This window comes from Vanessa atalanta, chromosome 29 (assembly GCF_905147765.1).
Source record: "Vanessa atalanta chromosome 29, ilVanAtal1.2, whole genome shotgun sequence".
Taxonomy (NCBI): domain Eukaryota; kingdom Metazoa; phylum Arthropoda; class Insecta; order Lepidoptera; family Nymphalidae; genus Vanessa; species Vanessa atalanta.
Window position 1 is genome coordinate 3,275,984 of NC_061899.1, and position 19,576 is coordinate 3,295,559.

The 19,576-nt window shown below is 31.5% G+C and overlaps 1 protein-coding gene across 1 annotated transcript; it reads right to left on the bottom strand.

Annotated features, from left to right (window-relative positions):
* Positions 1-2,527: 2,527 nt before the first annotated feature.
* On the bottom strand, positions 2,528-16,868 carry LOC125075068 (lachesin). The gene is made up of 10 exons (XM_047686644.1): positions 16,740-16,868; positions 12,678-12,796; positions 11,373-11,495; positions 10,101-10,257; positions 9,468-9,567; positions 8,764-8,920; positions 7,973-8,079; positions 7,504-7,643; positions 6,510-6,624; positions 2,528-4,736 (listed from the first exon to the last, which is right to left on the bottom strand). Exons 1-10 carry the CDS (start codon positions 16,792-16,794, stop codon positions 4,715-4,717), a joined length of 1,095 nt encoding a protein of 364 aa, XP_047542600.1. The 5' UTR covers positions 16,795-16,868; the 3' UTR covers positions 2,528-4,714.
* Between the last annotated feature and the right edge of the window lie 2,708 nt (positions 16,869-19,576).

A 19,576-nucleotide genomic window follows, 5' to 3' on the forward strand; every position in this document is an offset into this window, starting at 1 on the left:
TATTGCACCAAAAATAATAAATTGTATATTTTATTAAGTAATTATATTACCCTTTGTTTATTTATAATCTGTTTACGTAATGAGTGCTCAGTTCGTACGATAAAAACGGTCCTAATTCTTATTCAAAATTGACATATTAATTATTTTTTTTATAATTGTGGCAGTGGAAAATGGAAGTATGTCATATTCGCCCCTTAAAAATGTCTACCGAAATATATGAAATAATAAAACTTTTCTAAACTAGAGGGAGATTTGAGTAAATAGAATTATTTGAAATTGGCGCCATTTTAACTAACTTCGACTCTCTAATTTCGATAGACTTCTTTCTTTTTATCGGTTTAAAACGGTTGTTAAAAAATTCAATCACTAACAGAATATATAGATATATTCAATATATAATATTATATGTTTAAATTTGCAATAGACACGAAAAATTATTTAATTATTTTTTTTATTTGTAAAGTAAGTAGTGAGGTGAAAGGTGGGCTATTTAAACGATAAAAAATCGTTGTCTAGTTTAAGTGTTGTACAGGTTTAATTAAGGTTGTGTAAAAAATGTATACCTAATGTAGATTTAAGAATAAAATCGAATAAAATTTAAGTTTTTTTGATTAACCCTGTTATGTATACGTAAAATTATATGTTGTTCTTTAAAAAAATGTCTTTATTTTCGTTTTTATTACTAAGTAATTGAATTGGTGGTATGGCTTTGTGCAAGCTCGCCTTGACAGGTACCACCCACCCATCAGATATTCTATCGCCAAGCAGTAGTCGGTGTTGTTGTTTTAGTTTGAAGTGCGTAAGGAGAATGGTTAAGATCCCACTCGTACATAGCTCTCGTAAGTAGTCGGGCGAAAACGCGCCAATATAATAGAAAAACTTTATTTAATTTAAAAAAAAATTATAACAATGAACCGACAAAAATATTTTTGGGTACAGTTATATGTTATTTATTTATTTTCAATAAAAATAAAGTTATTACACGTGTTCATATATATGTCTTTATATAGATAAAGGTAGAAGATAGTCAATTAAAGAGTTTTACTTAGTTTTCGCTGCTTTTTTTTTTAATATATGTAGGCAAATCCTCGACTCCAAACGGCTTTAATAAAAAAAATATATATACGACATGAAAATATAGTTAAAATGACAACAATTTAATTTTATTAAAAACCTTTATTGCAACAAAAATCACTATAAAACATTGGGAGTTTGCAAAGAATACATAAAATTACGCTTATTTTAAGGAATCAAACGTTAATCTATACAAAATATTATTGTAATGTAAATAAAAGTTACTTAAAATATAATGTTTCATGAAATTCATGATTCATTGGCGTCTTATCAGAATAAATATTTACGACAGATCTTATTAATTCGTCATATTGGCGCGACGTCACGATTGCTTAGGTACGAAACAACACACAACTCGGAATTGACCGGTTCTTTACTACATTTCACTTAAAAAGGCTAGGTAGATGGTATAAGTCAATCTTTTTACGAGAAATAATGGACTTTGTACGAAGCGATTTTAAACAATACACACATTGTGCATTTAATATAGAACAATATGGCCCTTTACAGCATGTAATTTAAATGAATATTTTCGAAGATGTAGATGACAAAAAGCTGTAAACGTAAGGCATTCTGTAGTATATTTAGTATCAGCATTGAACCCGCGCGAAGTCGGGGCGAGTCGCTAGTTATGTTATAAGAAGATTATGTCCATATTGTTAGTCCCTACCTAAACTACCATGACGTCATTACAACAAAACGACGGATTATTGATGAGTTACAGATAAAAAAGACAATCACGTACAATTTGTATTAAAAAAAATAATAATACAAAAATGTTTTAAAAAACTAAACGGATGGAATGAAATCAGTCTAGCGATTACATAATTTTAAAAATAATCAAAAATACAATTAATAAAAATTATTTAAGAGCTTATTACAATAATAAAAAGAAAAAATATAATCACGATACCGTCTATTGGAATTGTTTAAATGACATAAAAAGCTTGGTGATGGACAGGATCCGTCTGCATGTCCATAAACTTAGGAGATACTATACTATAGGAGATTCATTAAAATGCGTAAAGCAGTCAAAGCTATCACAAACCATTACTTACATATAAACACGATTTTCATATTTACTAACGTTTGTCCGGACGAAGAATAACATTAATATTCAATATAGACCCAATAGTATTCAACCGCGTGTTAGGGGGGATGGTCGGTGGTAGGTTTTAGTTATAAAATTGTAAACAGTCTTTTCTTGCGGTTCAAGTTTTCTTCATATAAAAATTTCATCAAATTCGATTCAGTGGTCGTTAAAGCGTGACAGACAGACGCATTTTTAATATTATTAATATTAGATACAACACTTGCGACCTAACACTTGCGATTTTCTTGCCGTTTCTTCTCGCTGGAGGCTGCTTTCCGAAACTTCGGTAGTATTTTAATATTGACGATTCAAAAACGCTTCGTTGTGAAGTTTACTTGAATAAACTAGATTTGATTTAACTATACCCCCTCCTCACTTCCCGGCGTCTGCCTTGTCACCATACGTTCTGATACTAAAATAGATCCCCCCAATACTGATACAATATTTGTCAGAAAGTTTATTGTCAGTCCAGTAAACATTCATAAAAAAATATTTCATTTTTTTTTTTTTTAATTTATAAGTTCCTTAGCAAATGTACGATATCAAAGATATATAATATTTTAAATCTTCGAATATTATCTCCGAATGTATGTTGAACGATTACATATTAGTATACGAATATAATAATCTTCATTAAATTTAAATCTTCGTCAGGACAGACAATTATAAAATATTATATGTGTACATGTTGATTGTTAAACATTAATAACCTCGTAAGATTATGTTACCGACATCATATGCAGCTTTTGTATTATAAATTTAAAAAAAATTGGTCGCTCTAAATTTTCATAACTCTACGTGACATCAAAATGGGGCGGTTCGGCGTTTGAACTTGACTTTACTTGTTAAATGTTATGATTTGCATTATTAATCAAAGCGAAAAGCGAGAGTTACTCGCTACTACTCGTACTCGTAGTATTTACTTTAAAACACAGATCTAAAAACAATCAGAGAGAACAGCAAAATCTATGAGTTCACTTTTGGTTAAAGTATTATGTTTTGTCTATCGTTCTATAATAACGGTTACTATTTATGATGTCAAGTCACACAGTCTTAAAGGATTACTAGTATTTGACAAGAAATTTTGTATAATATTGCAGTACAAAAATATACAAAAACACACATTACGAATTTTTAAAGATACAATTGAGAGTAGTCTAGATATTATTTGCCATAATATCATAGAAAGTCGTTCGTATTGCTTGTATAAAAAATCTTGTCTGGGTAGTCATATAAAAACTATATCTAAACTAGAAATTATTTGTACGTAGTTACAATTAAGAACATTCTTGGTTTTGATATTTAAAGTACATTCATTTCATTTAATATATAATAAAAAAAGTTATATAGTTTGTCTCCTTCTTTCAAATGTAAAATCGACGAAGTCAGAAGGAGAGGTAAGTGTTTCACTAAACACCCGCTAAGAAAAGTTTATAAGTAAATTATGTTATGTAAAAAAAAATACGGCAAAATATTGCCTGAGTTGCCATTTTTAATACAAAAAAAATCATAATATACAAATCAATTTCTAATATCAGTTTTTAAATAACATTAAAAAATGGCGCGTTTTATCAATCTGTTTAAAAAATGTTAAATTAAAAGCGGAATGTTGCCATAGCATTATTAACAAATCAATCACTAATAACGTAGAATATTAATTTACTCTTTTATTTTTACCAAAATCTTTAATTGTTAATAATTTCCTCCAAAATTTAATTCTAAAAATCTTCTACAACATTAATTATTATTGCTTATTGATATTTTTTTTAGAATAGAATCTCATAATATCAAAATGGCACATCCAAAACACATACATCATTGACTTATACGTATACTACAAGACAAGTTCAAAACTAAAATTGTGTCACAATAACGAAAAGGGGTAGAAAGCGGAAGGGGATAAACCGAGGGGGGTTTACTTGAGAAAATAGATGCTGAAAACTTGTCCGAATTTATTAGGAAACAATTGCTTTAAAAATCGTTGCTTTCAACGACCGTCAGCTACTCTTGCTTGCTCGCATTGGACTAAATTGTGGTCAATTGACCGTAACTTAGTACGTAAATTCTCAGTACCGAGCAGCGCGTCTAGTATTATATACATAAGTCAATGACATACATTTACCAATTTCAAATAATTTTCTGTTTAAATAATTCATACCAAGTCGCATATTACACATAAACACTTGTTAACACGACTGTCCAAAAAGGCGTGTAAATTTTAAATGCCTGATTTGGATGACACCCGAAGGACACTGGCTATACATGAATCAATTCATTCAGTGCAGTCGTGATTTTAATGTAAAATTTTGTCTATTTTTAGCTGAGCATACGAAACATTGCTTATCAAAATGTCTACGACCTATATCATATTCGATACAGCATTTTAACACTCCCAAAACGTTTTCGATCGAATTCATCACATCAATTAATTATTGTAAATACTTCAGAAGATATGTAATTATTGTTGATAGAGTCATTACTGTTGGTACGCGAGCCCGCGACGCCGCACTGCCGTAGATCTCCGGGTCCAGTCTGAGGCCGGGGTAGTTAATATCTGGTACTGAAGATTCTGGGATATACAAACACACATGTTATAAAAACAATTTGGCACACACATGCACAAGAACGTGCTAAACATTACGCAGCCTGACTTCCAGGCCAGAGGTATATAATTGTATTTTACTAACATGACTGTATTTTTAGATGTTGAAAATGTAACTACTGAGTTTCTTGCCGGTTCTTCTCGGTACAATCTACATTCCGAACCGGTGGTAGCTTTACTTTAAATAGTTTGTTAATTGACCATCCAAAAGTGCTCGTAAAAGCCTACTTGAATAAAGTATATTTTGATTTGATTTGTAAAGTCAGACTTGTCTAAATTGACTTTAGTTTGTGATTAACTATGACCTGCGGCATCATAAGCATTGGATTAACAGCGGCGGTAATCAGTATGTATTTGTGGAAAATGAGGTTATGAATACTGATGAATTTACTGTAGGAACTTTGAAAGTAAAATATATGATTGGTCAAGTGGATTAGTTTAAAAATAAAAAATACAATGTATTGTACATCAGATTATAAAAATAAAAACTAACAGTGTTTTAAACAAAACTAAGCACGTACAAAGCTGTTTTGATGCTAAAATCTCTTCCATACTCAACGTAGTAACAGTGGTTTGGTTATATTATTCAATATATTTAAATATATAAAGAAAGATGTATTAGTCTAAGTTTTATCTATCTCTAAGAATCCATCAGTATCCTTGATTGGTTTCAAGATTGAGTGAGCCAGTGTAATTACAAGCACAAGCGACTTAACATATTATGGTTGATTCCATGGTTGACAGTAGATGTTTATCCCTTATACGTGACGATTCAAGTGAGAATTAATATTTGTTAATGTATTTAGTTAGTGAATATCCGAACCTTACATTGCAGCCGTTATTAAGAATTGAGGATATTATTTATTTATATATATATATAAATATTAAAACATATTATATGTTACTATATATGTAAAATTGTAATAATCTGCTGTTTTTATGTAAAAATGAGTTGTTTTTGTTGTTATCTTGTCTCTAAGTACCTACATTTCGATTATCCGAACAAGTCTCGGTCCCAATTAGTTCGAACAATCGAGTATCTGCTGTATTTTTTAAAATCGGAGACAAAATAACGCATTTAAACACAAAACAAAATGATTAAGTAGGATTTAATCATGACATTTCTAATAAAGACATACAGATAGCTCATTCCACACATGCAAATATTTTAATTGGATAATGTTTTATCTCAAAGCATATAAATTGAAAAATAAAGAACAACGATTCATATAGAACATTCTTGCATTCATGCACAAATAAAAAAACAGACATTCGTGATGAATAATAAGAAATTACCAAAAATGTATCCAGTAAAAGTATATACCCAGTTGTTAAAATAACTGAATTTTCGTGTACTTAATTTGTGTTTATAAATAATTGTGATGAAATGTTGAAGGAAAACACTGTTAGGAAAACCTGCATGTGACAGTTGATAATCTGCTAACCGTTATATGTTTTTAAATTATTTTTTTTTTGTAGTATATACCTTGTGTAGTATTGATTAGTAATGTTTGATGATAGAATTAATTGGTAATATTTTTTGTGTCAATGTTTATGGGCGATGATTGCCACTTATTAGGTCAATTTGCCAGTCAGCCAACCATTTAAAAAAAATATGTCAGCAGTGACTTCAAACACTGTCTTGGTGTAATTGGAATTAAGAGACAGTCTCGTTGGTCTAGTGGCTCGATATAATGCCCCCGGGAGTGTGCGTGCGTGCGTGCATGTGTGCGTGCGTACCTGGCGAGCGCGGCGGCGAGGGCGAGCGCGGCGAGGCGGCGCGGGGCGGGCGCGGCGGCGGCGGCGGCGTAGCGCGTCTGGCCGCACGCGGGCGGGCACACGGGGATTATCATTTCTATCATGCAGCAAAACAAAATACACCTATTTTTTTTTTTAAACACGGCAGCCACGAAATTAAAAACATCCAAATTGTAATGCCAAATAAATATATGATGTACGCTCTACGCAAGACAGGAATATAATTTTATCATACTTAAATTTGGAGAGCAGGATTCGAACCTCCGTCTACTGATTAAACATAAGCAAGATATAGCTTGCATGCAATTGTATTTTTTTCATGCAAATATATTCAAATATCTCTTATACCTTATGTAACTAACAGTTTCAATATTGATAATAAAAAAATGCAACATAAAAATTCTATATTCTAGTCATACCAGATGGTTTATCCTGTCTGACTATCAACACTCAGCCAATATTACTGAGTCAAGAAAGCTTAAACTTTGATTAGTTCATTATATAACAAATGGGATGTATACACTAAACTAAGATTACTGATTATGAATTTTACTCATACAAATCTGTACAAGCATTTAAAAACACATGTAAGACAGAATTTAACTGTGGAATTAAAGCCACTAACAGGTATGTTAGAGAGAAAACTATTAAGGAGATAGTTTTCTCTAAGATAATACATTCTGAAGAACATTCACTCGAGTGAATATTCGTTTCTGTCGAATGCCAATTTCATAAAACATACAATATGTAACATTCGTTGGATCAGTTCACTGATTAATTTATTTGTTTTATTAAACAAGCAAAACAATTGAAAAACAAACCACCTCGTATCAACAAACTACCCATCAACATTTAAAACAAAAAGCTGTTTAAAAATAAAACTTTTATCATCAAATATTCTGATCGACAAGCTTTTTAAAAAAAAATTCTGCTTAAAAAGAATCTGTTTCAATTTACAATATTAAATAGATCATACCAAACAGTTCCACAGTTCCCTGTGCGGTGCCCAGTTTGTTCTGTGCCTTGCATGTGAACAGACCGTATTGACGTTTCTCAATTGTTATCACACGCAGTGTCGTGTCTGTGAATTCGTCTGCTGTTGCGAAGTGAGAGATCCTGAAATTGAATTTCAAATATTCCTAATAGTTATTGAAGTCAAAATAAATCAAAATAACCATACCTTTAAGGAACTACTGATTTTCTTGTTAGTTAAGGTATATATATATTAAAGGAAGTCTTTTCTACCATTGCAATTACGTCTAAATTACGTCTAAAAACTACAATTAAGTTAAAAGCTCTTTGTGATGAAACACTAAACTCATTTTATCTCTTTTTCTCAGGCTCTGATTCGTCCGATTAAGTGAAAAGTTAATTAGATTTTTCAAATATTTATTATTGTTATGGCAGTCTTGTTAATGGGTCATAGGTAGTTTCTACTTTCTCACCTGTAATGTTGGTTGTTGGACAGCTGCACCTCGTTTTTGAGCCAGGTTATAGCTGGTGGCGGGTACGCTTCAACGTGACACTCTAAATCCATGTCATATTGGAGTGCCTGGAAATTGATTTAACAATATATAAGACATCAAAAAAATCACTCAACAAATATTAATAGTTTCTTTACAAGTACATAATAATTACATATCAAACAACAAGTAACTCAAGAGTTTTTATATAAATTATTATAGATACCTGTATTCCTGACATAATGTTGTCTAGACTATTTTTATTAAGTCAATTCATCAATTCAAATTGATAAAAAAAAAAAAATAATAATAATCAAGGCATATTATTCAACACAAGATTATATAGATGATAAGAACTCAATACTTCTTGATTTTCAGGTATGATGTATTATATAACTTCAATTGTATTAAACTGACATAACTTTGTATATCATATCGAAAAAGAGTAACTACTGAGTTTCTTGGCGGTTCTCTGTCTAATCTACATTTAATTCTGTAAAATGTCGATTGAAAAGAGCTTGTAAAAGCCTACTCGAATCAAGTATTCTATCTATTTGTACTTTCTGCTTTATGAACTCAAAACTCACCACAGAACACGATTTTGAAATATCACAAAGTAATTTGCGTTATTTACTATAATATCAATCACAATAGTCGGTTACAACAGTGCACGAGTAACAGAAAGAACATAACAGAAAAGTAATAAATATACTCGTAGCTTATGGCTCTGGATTTCTGCCTTATAAGGTAAGGTGAGCTTTAAAAGATGGTACCTGTCCTAATCGAGGTCGGGGTACAGTGACGACAGGTGCAAATTCTACTTCCAAGTTAATATTTCTTCTTGCGCCTCTGCCTACTCCGTTTTCGGCCACACAGTAGTACGTTCCACGGTCTTCCTTGTGCACTGAGTTCATTTTCAATATGTTGCCACTGGAAGAAAATATTTTGGATTATATATAAGTTTTTTGATTTAGCATTAGCAGCCCGTAAATGTCCCACTGCTGGGATAAAGGCCTCCTCTCCCTTTGAGGAGAAGGTTTGGAGCATATTCCACCATGCTGCTCCAATGCGGGTTGGCGGAATACACATGTGGCAGAATTTCGTTGAAATTAGACACATGCGGGTTTCCTCACGATGTTTTCCTTCACCGCCGAGCACGAGATGAATTATAAACACAAATTAAGCACATGAAATTTCAGTGGTGCCTGCCTGGTTTTGAACCCGAAATCATCGGTTAAGATGCACGCGTTCTAACCACTGGGCCATCTCGGCTCAGTTTTTTGATACTGTGTCTTAATTACTCAACAGTTTAATTCCTGGCTATTCTCTACTATAGTATACATGTATTATACACATAAACCTTCCTCTTGTTTATTGATGAAAACCGCATTAAAATTCGAGGCGTACTTTAAAAGATCTAGGCGTACAGACGGCGGGTACTTTGTTTTATACTGTGTAGAGAAGCGAATAAACTTACCGGTAGATGGAGCCACCAGTTGGTAAAATGGCGTTGTTCTCACGACGCCACGATATCTTTGGAGGCGGGAATCCACCAGCGTAACATTCCATTTGGGCACCTAGATTTGTTTTTATTTATTGATTATAATACAGACTAATACTATATATTAAATAAATGTTGGTATATATTGAAATAAAGATTGTATAAATAGTAATATTATGAAGAGGGTAATGTTTTTTTTTTATTTCGGGGGGTTTTTAACCAGTCACCTAGTACAAGAGCTGTTGTCATTAGGTTGGCAATATTGAATTCATCCCCACTTTTAATCCCCCTCGAAATATCTGAATGTAAAATGTGAGTTCTGTTATGTTCCAGTTGACTTTATTATATATTTAATTTACAAGCAATGAGTAAACCATTTTGGTTTTAATTGCAGTTGAGTTCCAGCATGTAAAAAAAAATGACATGACATGTAAAAAAAAGAATCAAATTAATCTGAATTACTTTTTTTTTTTAGAAAGTTTTTAATTTTTAAAAAAAGTTAAAATTCTCATACTAACTCTACCTTTACAACTAAAATTATATTTCGACGTTGACGGTACATAATCATTTCGATTCAATCGCACAAGCAATTACTATATAGGTACTTACTTTCTCCCTGACTGGTCACAATGGATCTCGTTGAATTATCAGATATGATCGGAGGTCTTCGAACTTGCAGCTCAACCTCTGCGGTTATCTTGTTGCTTACTGACATTATAACTTGACAGAGATACCAGCCCGCATCAGTCTCCTGGATGTCTTTTATCTGGAATGAACAAAGAGAAATAAACAAACATTGATTTGTAATATTAAGCATTAAAAATGCAAAGCAAGTATAAAATCTATTCCAATATAGTAAGTATGTCTATCATGCTTAAACCACTGTACTGATTTAGATGACATTTTTTATACAGATAAGAGTCTAGAGGACAGTGACATAGACGGTTTTTAATTTACCCCATGAGGACTCAAAGTGACGATTGTGTGGTATAGGTAGTCTTATAAATTTGGCGCGATTAAAACCGCGAGTTTAGCTAGTAGATATGTTACAAGAATATGAAATACATGCTTGTCATCAAAAGTATAAAATGAAATTGCGAAACGCTGTTACTAATACAATCACTACATATTATGAAATAAAGTCGTCCCGTCATGTCTGTACATGACAAACTTAAAAACTAACAAACTGTTTTTATATGGTTATCTCTAATTGACGGAGTGATTAATGAGGAAGGTTTAAGATTTAGTGTATAAATTACCTGAAATATGTTAGTGGACAAAATATGTAAACCAATAGTGATGTAACAGAATTTGTTGAGCTCCAACAAATAAAAATAAAAAAAATGGTAAATATCCCGTTTTAAATACTGTTAGTAATAAAAATAACCATGTTAATTTAAAATCTTACAATAGTGATGTGTTTTATAATATAAATGGTTTATATAGACCCTTATTATCCGTACGAATCCGGGTCCGATAGCTAGTACTATTATATAGTAAAACATTAGAAAGCCATTGTTGTTTCTGGTATAAGTTTTACATGTATCGGCTTAGTAGTTTTTTTAGTTAGGCATTCTCATTTCTTAGTACAGGCAAACATTCTATAGCAGTTTAGTTAAACACTGATTTCCTTTTCTGTCATGATAGGTTTGTCATTTGTAAGAGGGAGAGAGCTTATTTAACTAATGATTTGTCAATGTCAATTGGTGATTTGATTGCCGAAATTGTCTCCTCTCAGAATTTGTCTTAGGAAGCAATGGATCTTACTAAAAAAATAACAATAAATATTGCCAACAATAACTTGTCAAACTTGTCAAATGCCAACTGTCAAATACCTTAATGTTCCATACAGGCTTCGTTACTTGGAATACTTATACTCACAGATAATGTATATGTAGCAGATGCAGCATCAAAACGCAATGAAAATCTTGAATCACGAATAATTAGACCGGAATTCGTTGATAGAGGAAGTGACTCCGTTGACTTATGACGATCATATTTGAGCTGAAAAAAAAAACACAAAATTGGAATATAAAATGAAAGAAGGTTCTTACAGACGTCTTTAAATCTTTGAGTAAGGCTAATAAGTTTGGAATTTTTTAGCTTAATATAATGTAATATACAATTTAATAATAAATAGAAGAACAAAATAATTAATATTAATAAATTGTTAAAATATTTTTGTTAACCCTACCGACGTCAATATTTGGATGTTGACGGTACAGTTAAACAGCCAGTTAGAGGCATCTCAGCTCCAAAAACCAATTGATTCGAATGGTATTTGTTTTATAGCGGTAGCATAGCGAACGTGGTCGCTTTATATTAGCTACAAATGCGGGTCCTATGACAATAGATCTATAATAATAAATCGATCATTTCCTTATTCTGAAAATTATATCCGAATGACTCAGTGAACCATATAATTTAGAACAGGGCGTTGACTTTAAATTATGGAATTGATATAAGCCATGCTCAGAATATCGATCGAACAAGTACAGCCAAGACACGTGAATGTTTAAACTGATGATCTGTCAAATTCAGTCATGTATCCATGGGCTTAATTTGTGTACAGTACACAAAACAATATTGCCTACATATATATAAAGATATACCGTAGGAAGTAATTAAGTAGTATTATCTAATTTCTAAGGACAAGGAACCCGAGTTCCTGGCTTCAAATCTCCAGATTGTGCCAGTGAGTTTTACTGTCGAGAATGTTTTTGTAGCAATCCAAGGATTAATATTTTAGATACACTTTGACTTTCAACCGGATTATGACAGTAGATAGAGAACACTTAGGATCTCCCTTGTTATTGTTACATAACATAAACATAAGCAGCCCGTAAATGTCCCACTGCTGGGATAAAGGCCTCCTCTCCCTTTGAGGAGAAGGTTTGGAGCATATTCCACCACGCTGCTCCAATGCGGGTTGGCGGAATACACATGTGGCTGAATTTCGTTGAAATTAGACACATGCAGGTTTCCTCACGATGTTTTCCTTCACCGCCGAGCACGAGATGAATTATAAACACAAATTAAGCACATGAAATTTCAGTGGTGCCTGCCTGGGTTTGAACCCGAAATCATCGGTTAAGATGCACGCGTTCTAACCACTGGGCCATCTCGGCTATTTGTTAGTCGTGTTATTGTTAGTCGTGGTTCAAAACAGACAGGATTAATACATACCCAGAGCACTGGATAGTCCTGTGCATAATGGACGGAACAGTCCAGATCAACTTGACCGCCGATATCTCTTATCTGTTCTTGAGTTATGTGCGAAATTGTCGGAGTTCGCTGACAGTTGCCTGTGAATTAAAACAACGAAAACATTATTTCATTATTACGTCTGTCTGTTATTTTAAAATAACTACCCTTTTTAATATGGTTATTCGCAAGTTACCGAAAAACCCAATATTTTTGTCACGAAGTTCCTTATTATTTGTCTCTCTGATTCTTTTAAAAATTGGTTGATTCTATTAAAAGCTATTATTACAACTTACAGTCTTACATAAAAACTGTTTATCAGTTAAGTAAAACGACGATTTATCAATTTCAGTTTAATTAATGTGAAGGCTATTTATTCAAAAGCGGCGTTTTGTAAAAAGACTAGGCTATTAATTGAAAAGCTAATTAAACTAGTCGCTTGCCATAGAAACGGCGCTACTAAGAAGATAAGACTAATAAAGCTAGTCGCCAAAGATACAAACTATGTCGCTTAGTAAGAAGGCTAGGCTGTTAATTAAAAGGCTAGTCATATGTATTTACACAATATGTATTATGTTTAAAATCAGTTTTCAGGACATTATATAATTAATATTTGGTTTTTATATATTATTATTATTCGATTTTATAATAACAAAAGGGCTAAAACCGCGAGGCACAGCTAGCTGTTACAATAATAAAACTAAGTTATTAGTGTGTCTGTGTTCAACAGACAAACTTATTACTTAGACAAACTACTATAATTTAGTTTTCCTCATATCAGAAGAACAGAGTGAGACCAAAAATCTTATCAAAAAAGCTTAGTCATCTTCTGTCCCTCACGGAGGACGAAATTAATTATACATCACATAAAGCTTATAATATATAGCTTATAACTTATTACAGCTATTGGGTTTTATTGGCTATTGTGGAAAATGATACTTTTTATCTATGTTTGTATTCAGATTTCAGCTTCTTATATATAAGAATCCTTTAAAAAGCCTTTAAAATATAAACATCTGTATTTAATGACATATGATTACAATTTATACTTAAATGCAATATACTAACTATTTATCCACAAGCTCTATATGGTATGTGCTATATTATTCAGTAACATATACAATAAAAACATATAAATATTAGTTACAATGAGACATGACAATTATCGTTGTTTAAATATTCATAAACAATACAAGTTGAAGATAAATATTACTTTTATACTAATTGAAGTATATATGTATTAAATATACATAGAATATCCTTATGTATGTATACATATTTTTATCTAATTTAGTATACCCTTCTAAACCGCTTTGTTAAGACCTATGCCCAAAGATTGTCAGGGAGAGATTTATTTTTAGCGATAAGATCACCTATGTGCATCTACAGTGTACAATAAAAAAGTATCTGTATATATTTTCCTACTGTCATAATTTTTTTTTTATCTAATATGTTGGGGAATGAGTGAATGCCACCTGATGATTAGTCACCAAGACATATAGACACTGGTGCTGTAATAAATATTAACCATTCCTTATCCATCCATCACACCATTGCACCATCAATCTAAGCTAAGCTGTATCTTGTGCCTGCAGTTTAACTGACTTACTCTTAAAATTTGGAGCACAACAATACTAAGCACATTTGTTTGGCAGTAGAATACTTAATAAATTATATTATTAGTAAATAATATATTTTTATAAAGGATTGCATTTTATTGTCATTTTTACCGGCAATGAAGCTCTCATCATCCCACTTTGTTGGAGCGTGCCTGGTTTTGAGTGGATATTCTATAATTTATTTATAAGTCCACATACCCTTATAATGGGACTCCTATTTAAGTACTAGACATCAACATCATTTAACTTGGTATTCTATTTATTTTAAATCTATTTCATAGAATAACATAATTGTTATTCAAATTTCTTATTTTAAAAGAAATAATCATTACACTTACTTTATACCTTATCAATAATAAACGATAATATCGTTAGGTCATGATGAACAAAAATACGTACATTTTTAATAAGCAGTGACATACAAAAAAAAAATATATTTATCAGTAAAGATAACTTTACATATAAACAATTTTATATTATATGTAGGAACTTAAAGTTTATATTTTTTTAATTATAATGAGTATTTAAATATTACTAGGAATTACAGTCGAATTTCAGACACCGGGTGGTCTGTCTTCCTTTTTTAGGTACCACAGCCCATAATTAATTATTCCTTACACATTAATTTGTCATCAATCTTGGAAACTAAGATATTATGTCATTTTGCCTGTCACACACATCCCTCACCCTTCAAATCGGAACACTAAATTGCTGCTTGGCGATGGATATGATGAGAGGGTGGTACCTACCCAGATGGGCTTGCACAAAGCTCTACTACCAAATGAAGCCAAGTATTAAAAAGTAATTCTTCTGCACTGTTATTATAAATGCAAAAGTAACTCTGTATGTCTAAATTTCTTTGTCTAGCTTGCTTCATCTTAAATTTGACTTTTTTTTTATGTTAATGGTAGGCGGACAAGCAAATGGGCCACCATATGCTAAGTGGTCACCACAGCCCGTAGACAATGTCGCTGTATGAAATATTAACCATTCCTTACATCACTAATGTGCCACCAACCTTGGGAACTAAGATGTTACGTCCCTTGTGCCTGTAGTTACACTGGCTCACTCACCCTTCTAACCGGAACACAACAATACTGAGTACTGCTGTTTGGCGGTAGAATATCTGATGAGTGGTACCTACCCAGACAGGCATGCACAAAGTGAATGTGATTTGGTTCAATCTATCATTGGTTTGGCCGTTAAAAAGAGTTATTTCGCATTTATAATATTAGTATAAATTATATAAGTTGCAATGGAAATAATTTATGAGTGTACTAAAAGACTTGCAAAAATTAAATCCTTTTAAATGTCAACTTGATGTCATAAATCATAAATACTTCTCTATTTATTATCTTATTTCATTGTAATTTCATTGTTTCATAGCACCCAGAGATTAATAATTCAACTTCACTTTCTTGCTTACTATTGTTAAGAATATAGTGGTTTGAGTTTATAAACGAGTTACCCAACACCATTTTAGAAAGACATTTTATTAAGTGTGTAATATTTTTGTAAATATAATAAGTTCAATGTACAGAATTTAGTATAGTCTTAAATAATTAATATACTGTTTTTAATATAGTAAAAAACGTGTTTTGAATTTATTTGTCTTTAAATAGTTTTCGACAATAAATTTATGTTTATAAGATTTTAAATTAACATGGTTATTTTTATTACAAATATTTAAAACCAGACATCGATATTTTGACATTATCTACGAATGTCTTGTTCAAAAGACATGATTTTTCGTATTTAGCTCGAGCTCCGCCAAATAAAAATAAAAACCATGGTAAATATCCCGTTTTAAATACTTGTAGTTAATTGATGTTTATATAAATCAATATACTTAATCTACATTAATTATTATTTTAAAATACGTAGATTGAACTTTTAGTTCAGTTATTTATCCAATTACTATGCGTAATTAAATATAAGGGGTAGCGTTTATACCGGTTGTCATATTATTGCCTAGAGTTCACCCTCTACCCGGTCGTCAACGCCGTTGGTTGTTGTTGCGTTAAAATGGATCGATATTCGATTCCCGCGGTTTTTATAGAATTATACCATAATTTTTGATATAAAAATTCATTATTCAACGTTCGTTTTGATGTTTGAAACACATTACACTGTCTTAAAAGTATACGTGATGCAAAATATTGTATATTTAATAAAAGTTATTGTAATTTAGCTCTCTAGCATGAGGTGCTAATGTATGAAATTTTATAATGGATATAAGGATGAAAAACAATGTATTATTTTGAATTTCATACTAAACAGGGTGTGTCGTTAAACGTTGTCGTCACAAGTAGTAAACACTAACAATTGAACAATTTAACTGGTAGCGTCGTGTTATATGATATAGCTTGTTCAAACACTATAAATTATAAAAATACAGATATAAAATAAGTTAATTTCAACTTACCAAGTGATAAAAAGAAGATCAAAAGAGTAAAATATTCAATAATAAAGCACGCCATTGTAAATCAACGCTACCGTCACACACACCACACCTAACTACTTCATGAGTACTTCAGCCTCGATTTCAATTGACAAAACTTTCAATTCAAACTTGAATGTGAAATTGAATGAATGCTTTTGAATGGTATCTTTTTACCGGTGTTTTGTGGCTGCGTTCTGATTTAAGAACGATAATTTTAATGAATAAAATGCTTTTGTGACGTCAAAAACAATTTTAATAATTTAATAAAATAATGTTTATAAAAATCTTATCAAGAGAATCTAAACATAGGAGAAGAATAAAATAATAAATGTTAAAAATTGTTTCCGTTACGCAGTTCTCATTATTTCCGACTGATTTTTCTAGATGGCGTTGTGCGATATGTTAACAATATTTATGTCTTGCAAAAATAATGTTTGAAAAATATCAATTGTAATTTAACATAGCACCTGATTATAATCATCTGATTATAATACTAAACTTTATAATTATTTAATTATAAATCTAGGAATGAGCGACAAAAGGTTACAATTTTAAAGAAATAATCAATTACAAATACTAAAAGTGAAATTTGTAATTCGAGCCTGATAAATCTATCTATATAGCATTTTTTATAAGACAACAATTAATAAAGCTCCTATTTAGTTTATTATCAACTTCACTAGTCTTTAGTTAACAGAAAAGGTCGTAGGTACTTATGTAGGTTACTACGTTTTTTAGGTTACCAATGTAGGGTACAACGTTTTATTAGGAATTTATTGCTTTTATACAACTGTTATCACGGATACTTCAAGTTAATAATATGAATGTTACAAGAATATATGTAACGAAAATAAACTTGCGTGTTACTTAATAAAATAAAAATTTACATAATCCAAGGGTTTTACAATGAGACTTAGATAGTTTTGTAGTTAAAAAAAATTGAGTTAAAAATTAATAAACTCGGGATATTTTGCACTTTTTAAATGATATCAGGTCCGTCTTAGCCCAGGAGATGCCCAGGAGTGGTCTCATTGTTAACAAATAAGCGTCAATAGCGGAATGGTAGGTTCAATGACAAAAACTTAAGTTTATATGTCGTCTATGAGTTCCTAAAGATTCATCCGATTGTGATGAAACTTTGTTATTCTCCGTACAAGCATGAAGATAGCTTCATAGGTATATTATGTATTTGTGTTTTAATATAAAATTTTCACATAGACTTTTATTCTATCTGTGCAAAGCAAGGTTAAGAAGAAAGAAGAAACAATTACGAGTATTTAAATGTAAAATCTCATGTTAAATGATAATCCATGGGTTCAGGTCGTATTCTGGACCATCTGGACCATCACCGTTTATCGAGGTAGCTCAATAGGTCTTAGTTTTATCATTTACAACGATTAAACACAAAAATATTCAATATGTTTGTAACTTTATAACAGCGATTACGATAACGTTTTATTACGAGCTTATAATGATAAGATGCTATTAAAATTTATCGTCTTTTATTTTTGTCATGAATAAAATAATATTTATGTATGATTTTTCATTTAAAATTGATGAATTTTTGGTTACGTAATTGTCAATGTCAGTACCGGATTTTGAGGCGTGGAAGGCCTGTTGTCGCTACGATTTTTGAAGCGGGCAACATTAATAAAAAAAAAAAACATTGGCGGGAAATTTAAGCTCTCTTCTGGATACGCTGGAACCGGGAACATTGTTATAACATTCTCTTACATAACTGTATTGTTTTACATTCATCGCTTAACTTAACCAATAAAGAAAAACTTTATTAATTCAATTCGAGAGTGATACATACAACTCATATAAATACACCGTACAAATAACTAGCAGCAATTAATTAACAAATAACTTTCTTTTAGATAAGTGATTTTATTTTTCAGTTTTACTTGGTGTTAGCGCTTTGTGTAAGCTCTGGGTACACTAGCTACCATACACTCATCAGACATTCTACCTATGATATGTTTCTTGTCTTCCGGCACATTCAAGATTGGTCTCCTTCCCTAACTAAATTTGCTGGATCGTACTTTTAGTAAACTGAGAAATAGACTCATTATTAGGTTTAAATAATTTGAAAAGAAAAGAAAAAATAATCATTTATTAATCATTTTAATTTGTACGTAAGAAAGGATTGAGGGCAAAAGGCCGGTGATGAATTGCTTGGCCTAATAATCTTCCTCAGTGGCTTCAAATGAGTTCAACACATCGATGATTAAAATAAAAAAAAGTCATTGCAAAAATACAATAGAAGGTCGTAAGTCGTCGTATTATTTAAAATCCGCCATTTACTTTTTACAATACCGTAACAATATGCTTGAAACATATATTTTATTTATGTTATATATAGGCGGATGGACATACAGGTCAGCTGATGGTGATGTTGAACAGTTGGACACCGCCCAAAGAAAATGGCGCTGTAAGAGATATTATCTATTCTTTAGATCGCCAATGCGCCACCAACCTCGGGAACTAAGATGTTATGTCCCTTGTGCCTGTAGTTACACTGGCTCACTCACTCTTCAAACCGGAACACAACAATACTGAATACTGCGGTTTGGCGGGAGAATATCTGATGAGTGGGTGGTACCTACTCAGACGGGCTTGCACAGAGCCCTACAACCAAGTATGTTAAGTGTTTAGAGTTAAGCAAATGACTAAAGACATGGCACGCTAATTACGTATTTATAAAAATGGCTTCAAAACATCTTCTTTCGCTAAATATACCATAAGTATTAATTTCGTATATATGTGTTTAATATAGATAATATATGTTTATATACGTATATACATTTTTATCTCGT